This window comes from Morus notabilis, unplaced genomic scaffold (assembly GCF_000414095.1).
Source record: "Morus notabilis unplaced genomic scaffold, ASM41409v2 Scaffold297, whole genome shotgun sequence".
Taxonomy (NCBI): Eukaryota; Viridiplantae; Streptophyta; class Magnoliopsida; order Rosales; family Moraceae; genus Morus; species Morus notabilis.
In genome coordinates this window covers 922,634-936,831 of record NW_010357726.1, presented here as the reverse complement: position 1 = coordinate 936,831, position 14,198 = coordinate 922,634, and the positions used below count along the sequence as shown (strand labels likewise).

Genomic DNA, 14,198 nt, shown 5'->3' with positions numbered 1-14,198 from the left:
CATGAAGATCGCTCGTAGAAACAAGAAAAATAACATAATACAAGCAGCACAAAAAAGAAAAGATGTTATGCACGAAACATCTAGGATAATTTATAAGGAAAAGCTAGTTATTATTAACTAAATAACATTGAAAATGTGCGATAATCGTAAAAGAAGCGAAAACCCTATAAAATTATTGGAAGAGTTTGATTCATTGATTAAAGCTACTTTAAATATATAAACCGCCAAATATTTGAGAGAACAAAATAGTATAGATTAAAAATATTCTACAAAAAGACCTCGGAATTTTCTTTCTATAAACAAGATTTTATGAAATAACTAGCAGTAATTCCATAGGAGAAACTTTTATGAAGTAAATGACATTGAGAATGATTAGCCAAAAAAAAAAAAAGAGATTGAGAATGTACGATAACCGTAAAAGAAACCTCGCGAAAGTTCTATAATAATCATTGGAAGATTTGGATTCATTAATTAAAGATGCAATAAAGATATAAACTGCTAAATATTTGAGTGTACAAATAGTACAAATCAAAAACATTCTGCTAAAAAACTTGGCATTTTCGTTCTACAAGCAAGACGCAATGCATAAAACAACTAGTAGTAATTCCATTCGAGAAGCTTTCATATCAACTAAATGATGTCGAGAAAGCGCAATAACCGTAAATGAAGCTTCGCAAAAGTTTCTATGGAAGTATAGGAAGAGTTTGGATTCATTGATTAAAGTTGCTTCAAAATCATTCTGCTAGAAAACCTTGGCACATTTAAGGTGTTATGCATGAAACAGCTAGCGCTAATTTCACAGGATAAGCTTTTATCAACTAAACAACAATGAGAAAGTGCGATAACCCTAAATGAAGATCCTCAAGAATTCTAACTTTATATACGAATTGGAAGAGTTTACCTCATTGATAAAAACTGCTAGATCTGCAGATATAAACTGTCGAATATTCGAACATACGAATATTACATAACCCAGAAAAGAAAAAAAAAAGAAAAAAAGAAATCTATGCATGAATAAGATTGCCAATATTCAGAACAGTAAATGCAACTTACGAAAACATCGCTTATATTTGAGAAATAACTCTAGAAATTAAAGTCCCTACATTTGAATATGAACAGAATAATTCAACTACAAATTACTCGATTACTTCCAACAAATAATAGTCAATAAATCATTATTGAGAAAACTAAATCGGGTGGGATTTATATATATTCCCTGCTTATTAGGTTCATGCTCCAAATCATATGATTCCCTACTTTCAATCTATGAAAGCATCCCAAAGCTTAAAAGATGAAATAAAATTAACATGTATTTGACTTTGGATCATTCTGAACTCAAAATTTTTCTGAAGAAAACAAGTGTCTTTCCATGAGACATCACCATAAGAACTAACAAACAACCTCAAAAAGCAGATTTTTGGTTTTCTCCCATGTGAAAATTGCTTCTTCATTTTCTTTTCGACTCTCCTTTTTTTTTCCTCTCTGGAGGAAACAATGAAACTTTATTGAAAATAAAACCATAAAACAATTGAAGAGATTATCCTCACAAGTATAAAAGAAAGAAAACAAAGAACGAATGAAGCCTCCAATCTATAATCTATTCTCCAAACCGACTTATGTGAAGTTCATTTGTTGAAAAAAAATATTGTACCGCGATTGAACAAATGATATTATAGAACTACAAACCTCTTTTTTATGCAATCGAACTTGCAAAACTTTGAGGTTTTTCACAGAGATTATCAAACAAATTTCCTACGAAGATTTGTAATTTTCAAACTTGCATTTTGGAAAAGAAAAATCTATAGCTAGAGTACATCAAAAAGTATAAAAGTGGAAACGGACATGTTAGCACTTTTCATGTGGCACTTTAGTCACAGGGCCATTTTTGTTGTTTTCTAGTACTTTCCATAGAGGAAAAAAAAAAAGAAAGAAAAAAAATACCATTTCTAATGAGAAAATTCTATAGCTAGAGTACATCAAAAAGTATAAAAGTGGAAACGGACATGTTAGCACCTTTCATGTGGCACTTTAGTCACAGTGCCATTTTTGTTGTTTTCTAGTACTTTCCATACAGGAAAAAAAAAAAAGAGAGAAAAAAGAAAAAAAAATACCATTTCTAATGAGAAAATTCTATAGCTAGAGTACATCAAAAAGTATAAAAGTGGCACTTTAGTCACAGGGCCATTTTTGTTGTTTTCTAGTACTTTCCATACAGGAAAAAAAAAAGAGAGAAAAAAGAAAAAAAAATACCATTTCTAATGAGAAAATTCTATAGCTAGAGTACATCAAAAAGTATAAAAGTGGAAATGGACATGTTAGCACCTTTCGTGTGGCACTTTAGTCACAGGGCCATTTTTGTTGTTTTCTAGTACTTTCCATAGAGGAAAAAAAAAAGAAAGAAAAAAAATACCATTTCTAATGAGAAAATTCTATAGCTAGAGTACATCAAAAAGTATAAAAGTGGAAACGGACATGTTAGCACCTTTCATGTGGCACTTTAGTCACAGTGCCATTTTTGTTTTTTTCTAGTACTTTCCATACAGGAAAAAAAAAAAAGAGAGAAAGAAAAAAGAAAAAAAAAATACCATTTCTAATGAGAAAATTCTATAGCTAGAGTACATCAAAAAGTATAAAAGTGGCACTTTAGTCACAGGGCCATTTTTGTTGTTTTCTAGTACTTTCCATACAGGGAAAAAAAAAAGAGAGAAAAAAGAAAAAAAAGTGGCATTTCTAATGAGAAACGGACATGTTAGCACCTTTCATGTGGCACTTTAGTCACAAGGCCATTTTTGCTGTTTTCTAGTACTTTCCATACTGGAAAAAAAAAAAAAAGAAAAATACCATTTCTAATGAGAAAATTCTAATGCATACGAGAAAATGAACGAAACCAACATGAAAAAACTTGACATTATGAGAACAAAGAATTTACCACCTCAGAATGCAATGTATTCTTCGATTATGTGGGTTTGCTCTAAAATCTCTTAAAAAGAATTATTTTTGTGAAATGTAGTGCATCGATTTACCAAATTTCATCAGTTTTTATAGTAAAGGCAGAGGGCAAAATTACTATAAACTCCTTACCTTATATGTAACGGCATGTTCATATGCTAATAAGCCTTGAACTTTGACACTTGTCAAGGATAGTCCTACTCTGCTGACGTGGACAAATACCACTAGCAGCAGTTTCGTGACTTTCTTCAAGTTGTTTGTCACCAACCACTTTTTTTTTTTTTATTATTCGTTTTAACTGATAATACGTTATTAAAAAATGTTTTTAAGTCTCATTTATTTTACAGATTTAAGTTTTTAATTTAAATTGAGATGTGGCATTTTTTTAAAGTTTTTAACTGTAAAAAAAAAAGGTTAAATATGATATTTTTTGAAAATTTTTAACTATAAAAACTTAAAATTAAAAATTCAAATCGGTAAAATGAACGAGACATTAACTTTTCTTCACTCCTCTTCAAAAACATCTATAATTTTTAATTCTTTGGTCACTAAAAATGTAGACTAGATATTGCTGGCAAATAAGATTTGATAAGTATAACATTTTTTATTTATTTTTTTAAAGGGAAAAAAAGAAATGAGAAAAATGAATGGAAGACTAATTTGGTATTATGAGTCAAACTAAGAAGGTAGTATTTTTTAAGAAGTAATGTCGGATTTTTTGCATAAAGTGGTGAAGGGAATGTAACCCTTGAGTATGCAAAATCTACCATAATTTATTACTGGATTTTCCTTACCAATTTTTTCACTGTATTTACTGACATGGCATGTATTTTAATCACACAAAAATATGCAAAACTGGACAAATCAAATAAGGAAAAAAGAGGAAATAGCCGTTACCAATTCTGATTCTCTATTATTTTGAGAATTAATTAAAGTCAAGCTGGTGAGTTTTTTTTTTTTTTTTTTTTTTTTTGTAACTTTTCATTTATAAGTTAGAAGGTAAAGAATATATTTTTTAAATATATATATAACTTTAAATGAACCTTTTTCGGTACGTTAACATACTGGTAGGTCAAGTTTTATGTCCGTTAGATTTACATAAAATCACGTAAAAGTTAAAAAATACGCAGATCTAATGATTAAAAAAACTTGGCACATGAACAAAAAGGTTTGGACAGTTATGAACTCTGGCCCAAATTTAAATCTATGCGCCAGTATTTTGCACAAATGACAAAATGAAATACTAATTTTTTTTTTTTTTGAAATAATACACTTAATGAATAACGAAATTACTAGAAAATCTTCGCACATTCAAACACAGAAATGCAAATGCATAGAATTATTATGTTTAAACAGCAGAAAAAATATTATAGTAAAAAAGTTGTGTGGTTCAAACTGTGAACCAATAGACTAATAATAGCTTGGACCAACTGTTCTACATCCATTTCGACCTTCCTAGAGATCTATCAACTCGTCACCGAGAAATGTTATAATTGTCTTTGATTCAGAATTTTCTCTCCAACCAAACAGTCTCCAAAGAAATTTCCAACCCTTGCATACTCGATGCAACAGTAAAGTTTCTCATACTGAAAGAAAGAAAAAGTACTCATAAGGGAGTTTTTCCGGTAGAATCAAAAAACTAGAACTATCGATAGTTCTTTATTTTTCAACCATCAATAATGTATCAAAAACTATATGTTTTGCATACTTTTTTTGTCTGATTTTATTTTGATCATATTTTACTATCAGAAAACTGATCCTATCAGTACCACAGCCTACCGAAAAAATCTCCCCTCTAATGAAGGAATTACTAAACTTATCCTTAACAAGTGCATAAATCTTGATTTTTACCTCTTACTCTTAATTAATACCCTTTTAACTACTATAATTATTTAACTAAAAAGATGCTAATAAAAAATAAGTAATAAAAATCTAGACTCATGCACTCTAAAAAATACAGGTCCTTGTCTCATTTTCCCACTTTTAATTTATACATTAGGAACAATCCTCTTTGGTAACTAACCGTTATAACTTCTCAAGAAAATCTTGCTATATGATTGAAACACGAAGTTTATAAGTTGTACAAATTTGCAAGAAAATAAAATTAAGAAAACATTTAAATTTAACTAAAAAGGTTACAATTGATGGACTGTACAACATGGCATTATCTGGTCAACCTTCATAAGCCAATCTTACAGGGGGCTTCTACATACAATTCCTTCGTCCAGGGCACCTACCCGAGAATATCATAAGCTTGCATGAGGCAACCTAATATGATGAATGACTCGAGAGGAAAACAAATAAAAAGCAAATAACCAAAAACGAAACGACCCGCAGAATTGCTGAATCTGAGGCCAGAAGAATGAAGATCCAAACTAGACCTAGTGGACGAAGATGGATATTTTTGTATCGAAGATAAATAAGCTGATGCTGATTTGAAACGAAAGTGAGGCTTCTTGCCTCTCTTGTTTCTGCTGACTTGCAGATAAGTTCTACATCCGAGTTCCAATAAGTTCTACTTGTGTATTCTTATGCCAGGTATATCTCTTAACCCCATCTTCACCGCCGTCTTTCTAAAGAGAGCAGGAGGCTTTTGCAGACCAATTGATTCAGAAAATTTGTTGGCCGCCTCGACGAGTGTAGTTTTATCCCTGCCAATTTCCTTTATCGAGTTATAATAGCCAAGCCAAGCGTGATATGCTGATTCTTTGACACTACCATCAACCTTGGCCATGGAGTCTTCCATCTACAAGCCAAATCCCAGCACAAAAGTGAGAAATATGTACAAGATTGTGATAGCATGTAAACAAGAAAAATTAAAAAACAAAGGGCCCGTTTGGTTCTAAGACTTGAACCCATGATTCTGATTTTGCTCTCTCACAAAAAAAAAAAAAAAAAAAAAAAAAAAAAAAAAAAAAAAAAAAGAAGAAGAAGAAGAAGAAGAAGAGAATAAAAAAAGTTCCCACCAATGGGTTCTCTCATAAAATTTAAATTCAGAATCAAAATCACTGATTTGAATGGATGAACCAAACGCGCTAAAAGGTTATTTGTATATCAATGATTAATTTCAATATTGTAGTATGACACGAGAGCAAGACTTTGAGGACGACTAGCGAATGCAAATAAACGTGTTTTTCCCCCCCACAATTCTGCTCAGACTTTGGAGCTTCTTATCCCTGTTGGGTTTTATATTTTACTTGGTTTCTTTCTCACAACATAACTAGCATAAAGGAAGAAAATCAACTGCAGAGATGAGGCTGCCAATAACCTTAAGTTTTGCATTTGCATCCAAATGCGGTAAAGTAAAATTTTCAAGTGGGATATCTTTCAATTCGCCCAGGAAATATTCCTCCCATGGTGCAAGTATCAACATGCCTTCACCTTCTTTTCCTTCCCTTCCTGTTCTTCCAAGACGATGTATATACTGATTCCGGGACAAAGGAATACCCACCTAGAAAATGTCATAACTGAACGAATTAGATAGAACAGAGAACTAATAAAAAGTAATATAGGCACAAGCAGAAACCCTTCTGAATAATCAAGCATTTGCATGCACTAGAAGAATTTGCTATGCAAGAGGCAAGTCAGACTATAAAATTTCCACGTATAAACACATGCTAATAAAAAAAATATTAACTACTAAGCTTTTTCTTTTTTCAGAGTGACCACACCACTATACCACTTTTCCCAAATACCTGAATGACTAAGGTAACATCAGGATAGTTCATTCCACGAGATGAAACATCGGATGTAACAAGAATCAGTCTCTTTGATTCCTTGAATTCCTCAGAGATTCGAGTTCGAGAGAGTTGAGGTTTTCTGGTATGCATCTCCCTGACGTTCAATTTCATCTCACGGAGAAGAAGATACATAAGCGATGTTACCATTGCTGTCGTGCAGAAAACAATAACCTGAAAGGAAAAATGTTAGGCCAAAAGCATGTGCAACCAAACAAACAAAATTGAGATCTTTAACAGCTAACCTTATAGTCTGGTGTTTTTGATATGTGCTTCGTTAAAAGATGATGCACCATTTGAAAATGCAATTCGTGTGGTGCAACAAGATAAGATTGCTTAACCTGCATCCGGAGAAAGCAAGATGGGATCACCACCTCTACCACGAGCTTTAGATATGATAATTCATAGGCTGTTTTAGTCTCCATAAAAATAAATCAAAATGAATAGACTTCTAAACTAAATATACCAGATTTGTAGTGCATAGCATTTATCATGTATGATCTGCTAAATGGTTAGAGATATAAACCTGAGAAAGCGTTTCGACACAACCCAGACCAACCGTATCAATTAAAGCATGCTCCCTTTTCAAAACAAGCTGTGATATTCGGCGAACCTGCATATTTATAATCATACAGAATATGACATCTTAGAGGATCCATAAAGAAAAATGTATCTGCTTATTTAATATTTGGATTACCAAAAATTGAGGGTCTAACCTCTTTAGGAATTGTTGCAGTAAAGAGCAAGGACTGCCTCTGACGAGGCAAACAATCAACGATTTTCTCTATGTCCTTCCGGAATCCCAGGTCTAGTAAATGGCCAGCTTCATCAAGTATGAGCATTTTCAAGCCCATCAATTGCACTGACAACCCAGATTTATTCTCAACATGGTCCAGCAATCTGCCAGGAGTTGCAACTACAATCTGCAATAAATCCATAGAACAACTTTCTTTCTCTTAACAACCACATGATAATGATATGATTATGCAACAGTTTTAACCGGAAAGGTAAAAGGACCTGGCTTGGGCTCGATTCAAGGCGTTTCTGGTCATCTTTGAATCGTGTACCTCCAACCAATGTTTGAACGCCTATTCCCTTATGGTACTTCAGCAAAGCATTTGTTTCTGCTGCTATCTGACTTGCAAGTTCTCTAGTGGGGCAGAGAATAAGAACAAAAATAGTAGGCACCCGCTGAAGGGAGTTGTCACTCATTGCCTTCAGAACTGTTTCAATAGCAGGAAGCTGCTTGTATTTAGTAATGCCGCCCAAAAAACAACGTAAATTGTTTCAGATACAATTTTAAAGAAAAACAAGGAAAATGGAACGTACCAAAAAAGACACAGTTTTTCCGGTTCCAGCTTTAGCTTTGACCAAAGCATCGTTTCCTGCTCCATTTAGAAGGAAAACCATAAAAAATTAAAAATAAAATAAAATAAAAACACTACTTTATTTCTCCCCACAAAAATCTATCAACGGGATATCTTCACACAGGAGCCACAACGAAATTCACATAGTGAAAACATCACTTAAACCTTGTTGCACCCATATGGATTTCACATCTGTTTGGCCCAATTACATAGTTTGTATAATGTGGAGCAAAGGCTTCAGTTTCATGTATCAACCTAACAATCCTATAAAGGCTAAAACCTCCCAACTGTATTCACATTTTATAATGTGAGGCTCAAATGTAATACACATAAAGTAGACAAGTGACTATATAACATACTTCAAAACCACCAAAAAAAAAAAAAAAAAGTGGCTATGAAATACCATCTAGAACAACAGAAAGGGCGGCCTCCTGTACTCGAGTCATGCGAACATAACCAGCAGATTTGAGTGCCTTGATCGTCAATGGAGATATATCAAATTCATCAAATCTGTGAAAACAAAAAACACACTTACTAAAAATGCTTTGCATACATAATAATAGTCACTTTACCTAACTTCATTGACATACAAATAACATACCTTTTCTCACTAAGAACGGATTCCTCCTCCTTATCCTCATCCTCTTCCCCTTGAAGCAATTTCTTCCTATTGATTTCAAACCTAATCGACTCAATCTGCTCCGAAAAATCGATTTCTTTCTCCAACGAATTCAGGGGTATTCTCCTTTTGATTATTTTCACATCATACTTCCCCAAAGAAGCCCTGCTTCCCATCTTCTTCACATCGTACGTAGGCGAGTTAATGTCCTCGGAATCGGATTCGGAGTCAAAATCGCTCGAAGAATCGCCATGTCTGAAGTATCTCCTCTGCTTCTTGCCCGAAATTTTCCTACTTGCCGAAGGATTACTCGAATTCCTCTCAAGCTTTGAGCTTTCGCGGTTCGCCGCTAAAGCAGAACCCTCATTTCTCCCATTCCTCCAGCTCTGCACCGAGTAATGCCTAGCCCTAACACGATTCCCACTCAAATTGCTCGTATTCACATTTCCAATCCCCCGATTCGAAGCCGAATTACACCCTTCCAAAAACGCATTCCTCAAATCAAACGAAGATTCAGCTTTAGGGACCGATCTCCGCGGCTCGTTCGGCTTCGGCGGAGGCGGGGATTTGATCGGACCGTCGCGCTCGTTCCACAAATCCTCAGCCCCTTCCTTCATGAACCGATCGGCTAGGGCCTTCACGTGGGACTCGGGGCTCATCGGACCGGTTCCAGTACCGGTAAATGGGTCGGGTTTTCCGGCGACATTGGCGCGGATTTGGGAGCGGATGCGGGCCTGGTAGAGCTCCATCTCTTGGCGAAGGAGGGATCTTTCTTTGTCTCTGGCCCGCTTCTCGTGCATGCGCTTCCATTGCCACTTGTTTAGGCCGCCGGGGAAAGTGCGGGGCCCGCCGCCCATGGGGCGGGTCAGGACGAGGGTGGAGAGAAGCTTCGGGAGGTGGTTGCGGCGCTTGAGTAGGATTGACGAGGACATGTTTTTTATGATGGTGATTTTGGAAGGGGAAGATTTGATTTTGGGGTTGCAGAGAAGTCGGGCGTTGGGAAGTTCAGTTGAGAATTCAGACTTCAGTGAGGGTTTAGGGTTTAAGGATGGAGAAAAAGAGGAAAGCTTCTGAGTGCTTAGAATTATTTTTGTTTTCGTTTTTTTTTTTTAAGAAAGAAAAAATAAAAATAATTTTAAAATATAATTAAAGATAAAAAAATAAAAATAAAAATAATTTTTTAGTTTAATATAAAATATAAAAATAATAAAAAATAATTTTTTATAACAAAAAAATTTTGACGTGTATTTTACGTGTCAAAAAATTGGTCTTATTCAGTCCATGTGTATGGGTTATTTTAAAAAAACTCTCCCTCACAAACCGAACTCTACCTCACGACCGACCGACTTCCTCAATTCTCTCATCGGTTTTTCTCTCCGATCTCTCACCGACCCTCACCACCGAGTTTCAATCGCCGGTTTTTCTCTTCGATCTGTCACCAACCCTCACGACCGACCTTCACCGCCGAGTTCCTCTCACCGGTTTCTCTCTCGCCTACGTTCTCTCGTTAGCCGATCCTCTCTCGTCGACCGACCCTCTCTCACCGACATTCTCTCGCCGAAAAAACTGACCCTCTTTCCCCGACGAAACTGACCCTCTCTTGCCGACGACCGACCACCTCTCACCAAAAACCGACCCCCTTCTCACCAAAAACCGACCATCGTGCTCACTCGACCACCCTTCTCACCAAAAACCGACCCCTCATTCACCAAAACCGACCACCTTCTCACTAAAAATTGACCACCCTCCCTCACCAAAAACTGACTAAAAACCGGCGACTTCCACGACTGAAATGGCATCACAAAATTGCTCTTCTTCCTCAACTAAGACGACCATTTTCCGAACACTTGTCGACGAGGCAACAGAATCTGCTCAAGTAACATTAAAATTAAGGTTTTATTCTTGTTTTACTTTTTTTCATACATTTTTGCAAGAACAAAAACTTAATATAAGAAAACAAGAATTGCATACATTAGTGTTGGTTTGTTCATAGTCGGTTCTTTGTCGGTTTTGGTTGTTATGTGGTCTGTTCGTAGTCGGTTTCAAGCCGGTTCTATGTCGGTTTAAGGTCGGTTCTTGGAAGGGTCGGTTCTTGTCATTTTTTAGGTTGGTTCTAGTGGGAAGGTCGTTTCTTGGTCGGTTCGGTCGGGTCTTGGTTGGTTCGATCAGGTCATGGTCGGTTCAGTCAGTTCTTGTCGAATTTGGGGTCGGTTCGGTCCGGTTTGGTCAAATTTTGGGTGATTCGGTCGGTTCTATTCGGTTTGGTCTGTTCTAAGTTGTTCAGTCAGTTCTAGGTCATGGACTGTCTGTTCTGGATCGATTCTAGGTCGGTTCGATTGGTTATAGTCGGTTCGAGATCAGTTCTTGGTATATTCTAGTCGGTTCTGTCGTCTTGGTCGGTTCTAACCGATGTTTTTTTTCTTTTTTTCAGTATGATCTCCCGAAGTACAACACAGATGAACTTCCTGGGATTGAACAGCTAAGGATGATCATGGATCCTATACAGGAGTACTTCCCAGTGAAAGTCACTATAAAGTTAAAGATCGAGGCCCTGGAAGTAATAAGGCAGAATTTAGACCATGAAACGGAAATGCCAATTTTCAAGGAATCTGCCTTAGGACATTTGATTTCGATGTCTCAAAATATGATCTATTTTGGAGTGTTGACATACTATCTGCTTTTGAGGCAGATAGAAACAGAATAGAAACATGAGTTGTGGTTCATGGTTAATGGAAAACCAACTAGGTTCGGAATGAGGGAATTCGCTTTAATCACTGGATTGAACTGTGGGGAAATCCCAGAGCCGAACGTGGTGTTGAAAGCTTCGAAGAATATAAGATTGTTGGAGCATTTTAAGGCCCACGTAGTACTTGTTGCTGATTAAAAGAAATTGCTCACAGAGAACAAGATAAAAGGTAGCGATAAAGTAAAGATCACTATCATTTACTTTTTAGCACAAGTATTACTATCTAGGGACGAGAAGAAGACCGTCCCACTGGATTGGCTGTCGTACGTCGACGATTTAAATTTCTTTAACAGCTATCCATGGGGCATGGTGTCTTTTGAATGCACTATACGGTCTTTGAGGAAGAACTTGAAAGAGAAATTCCAGAAATGGGTTCGAAAAGGACATAATAAGAGCATCAAGGAAACCTACTCAATATGCGGGTTTCCTTGGGCCTTCCAGGTATGTCGTACAGTTATATGCATAATTTTTAATCATGTCCTTATATTAAATAATACATAATTTTTTATTTTACTAGACTTAAAAAAATTTATTTAACGCAGGTTTGGGCTTTCGAAACTTTTCCAACCATCGACGCCACATTTGCAAAGATGGTTGATGGATGTCTTCCCAGAATCCTCAAATGGGAGGCACGCCGGGTTTCATTGGTCGAGGTTGGACAGATAGACGACCTCATGCAAAGTGGCGAGGTAAGGGTTTAAATACAATGTGTTTATAGGTATTTTTTTACAAAGTAGGCACATTTATTTTTTTTACAATATGTTTTCACCTAAATAATCATTGAATGTATGTTGTTTTAATATACAGGGAATGATCGTACCAATTCTTTATCCCACTGAGGAGGAAATGAATAGTATGTGCATGAGGTTGTATCTGCCTTATGCCGACCAAGAAGATGCAGGGATTGACCAGCTTGCATCGTTTTTGGACTATGGTGCAAGAATGGTCCATGTCCAGCAACCGAAGCCTCCCAAACAATATTCTTGTCTCCAACAACTTCCCCCAACAACAACAACAACAACAACCTCGTCCGCATGATGGTATGTCTATTTATTACATACTTGACATACTCTATCAGAGGATGGTAGAGTACAATAGTAGACATTTTGAAGCCATCAACAAGAGGTTAGACTCACTAGACCAATCTGTTAGAGAAATAAAGGACAATATAGCATATCTAGCAAAATAACAGTTACAGTCACAGCCTAAGGAACAACTTGAGCCACAGGTTCAGCGAGAGCCTGAGAACAACTTGAGCAACAGGTTCAGCCAGAGCCTGAGGATGAATGCAAGAATGAAAAGCGACTTAAAAGGCCCAGCAAGTATTTTGAGTCGACTTACACAGATCCCCTGCATAAGGTGATGAAGAAGATGTGGACCTATACAGATGCTGTCAATGCCTTCAAAAAGTGGTTCGCTGATACTAGTACAGACTCTGAGCTGATAGAGTGCGATTTTGATGATTGAAAGAATGACTTCTTCCGAATCATCTTGAAGCCAGGTGAATGGATGTTCAATGAAGTAAGTAATCACAACATATTTTTTAAATTTATAGTCTTATTTTTTATACTATTATTATTACACTGAATTTATTTTTTATGACTTACAGCAAATTGACAAGACATTGGGTCTTTTATCTATGAGAAGGTCACGGGCCAACGAAAGAGAGTTCATTAACGATATCATCATCCTAGATGATGTATTTTGCCAGAAATTAAGAGGGTGATTCATCGCCAACAAATCACAATTGGCAGCGTATACCTTTGACAACGACCTGGATGAATATGTATGTGAAAAAAAGCGCATAATTGGAAAGAAATGGGATGGCGCACAAGGCTTCACTATGCCTCTTAACATTGAGCATAAGCATTGGGTTGCGTTTTATGTTGATTTATCTGAAATTAACATAAAGGTGTATGACTCAGCTGTTATGATGTACAGAGATCAACAGATGTAAAGATACGTGGAGCCAATCTCTGTCATGATGCCCAAGTTCTTGAAGTACACAGGTTTATTTAACCATCTGGGCGATAAACTTGACTGTGCGTGGCCAATCGTTCGTCCTAAGTGGTTGGTCCACAACCTCAGAACAGGTGACTATGGACTTTTCACATACAAATTTATCGAATACCTTGTCCGCAGAATCCCGTTAGAAGAACTCGCTAAAGAACAAGTAGAAACGTACCGGTTGGAACTTACGGTTGGAATTTAGAGCGAGTACAAGCTTAAAAGGCCCGTGAGTAGTATATAAAATGTTGTTTTGCTTGTTGTAAAATGTATACAAAACATTATTGGCGTTACAATATTTTTATTATTGGCGTTGCAATGTTTTTACACTTATTATATTCAACAGGTTATTAACTAAAATCAAAGAAAACTAAATTAAATTGAAAGATAACAGTAATGAATAACACGCGCTGAAATTAAAATAGAAAATCAATATGATGACAAAACGCATGTTTCATTGTAAAATCGGTAACTCAGGCGACATATCGCCTAGAAAAGGCGACATATCGCCTGACAGCTACAACAGATCGGCACAAAGGAAGCGACATATCGCAGCTCTTGTTGTTCCATCGTACAAGTTTGCTCAATTTTGCTCTTTTTCGCACCGCGTCGCCATCTGAATACGCCGTATCGCCTCATTCTCTGTCTTTTTGATCCAAAATGCCTCAAAACTCGGCGAACAGACTAGAACCGACCGCCTGACCAAGAACAGACTAATAACCGACCGAACAGACTAAGAACTGACCGACTAGAACAATAATCGACCGAACAGG

The 14,198-nt window shown here is 36.2% G+C and overlaps 1 protein-coding gene across 1 annotated transcript; it reads right to left on the bottom strand.

Annotated features, from left to right (window-relative positions):
- Window positions 1-5,038: 5,038 nt before the first annotated feature.
- Window positions 5,039-9,699, bottom strand: LOC21407061 (probable DEAD-box ATP-dependent RNA helicase 48). Its single transcript, XM_010090839.2, has 10 exons — window positions 8,655-9,699; window positions 8,457-8,563; window positions 8,016-8,071; window positions 7,704-7,928; window positions 7,403-7,609; window positions 7,213-7,299; window positions 6,932-7,027; window positions 6,645-6,860; window positions 6,218-6,400; window positions 5,039-5,695 (listed from the first exon to the last, which is right to left on the bottom strand). The coding sequence occupies exons 1-10, from the start codon at window positions 9,602-9,604 to the stop codon at window positions 5,465-5,467; spliced, it is 2,358 nt and encodes a 785-aa protein (XP_010089141.1). The 5' UTR covers window positions 9,605-9,699; the 3' UTR covers window positions 5,039-5,464.
- Between the last annotated feature and the right edge of the window lie 4,499 nt (window positions 9,700-14,198).

Excerpts from the sequence above, each read along its gene's own strand:
- LOC21407061 (XM_010090839.2), bottom strand. The coding sequence starts at position 9,604 with ATGTCCTCGTCAATCCTACTCAAGCGCCGCAACCACCTCCCGAAGCTT. Across the intron at positions 8,072-8,456 it reads CCTTTCTGTTGTTCTAGATG|GAAACGATGCTTTGGTCAAA; the intron begins GTATTTCATAGC and ends TAAATGGAGCAG. Across the intron at positions 5,696-6,217 it reads ATGCAAATGCAAAACTTAAG|ATGGAAGACTCCATGGCCAA; the intron begins GTTATTGGCAGC and ends TTTGGCTTGTAG.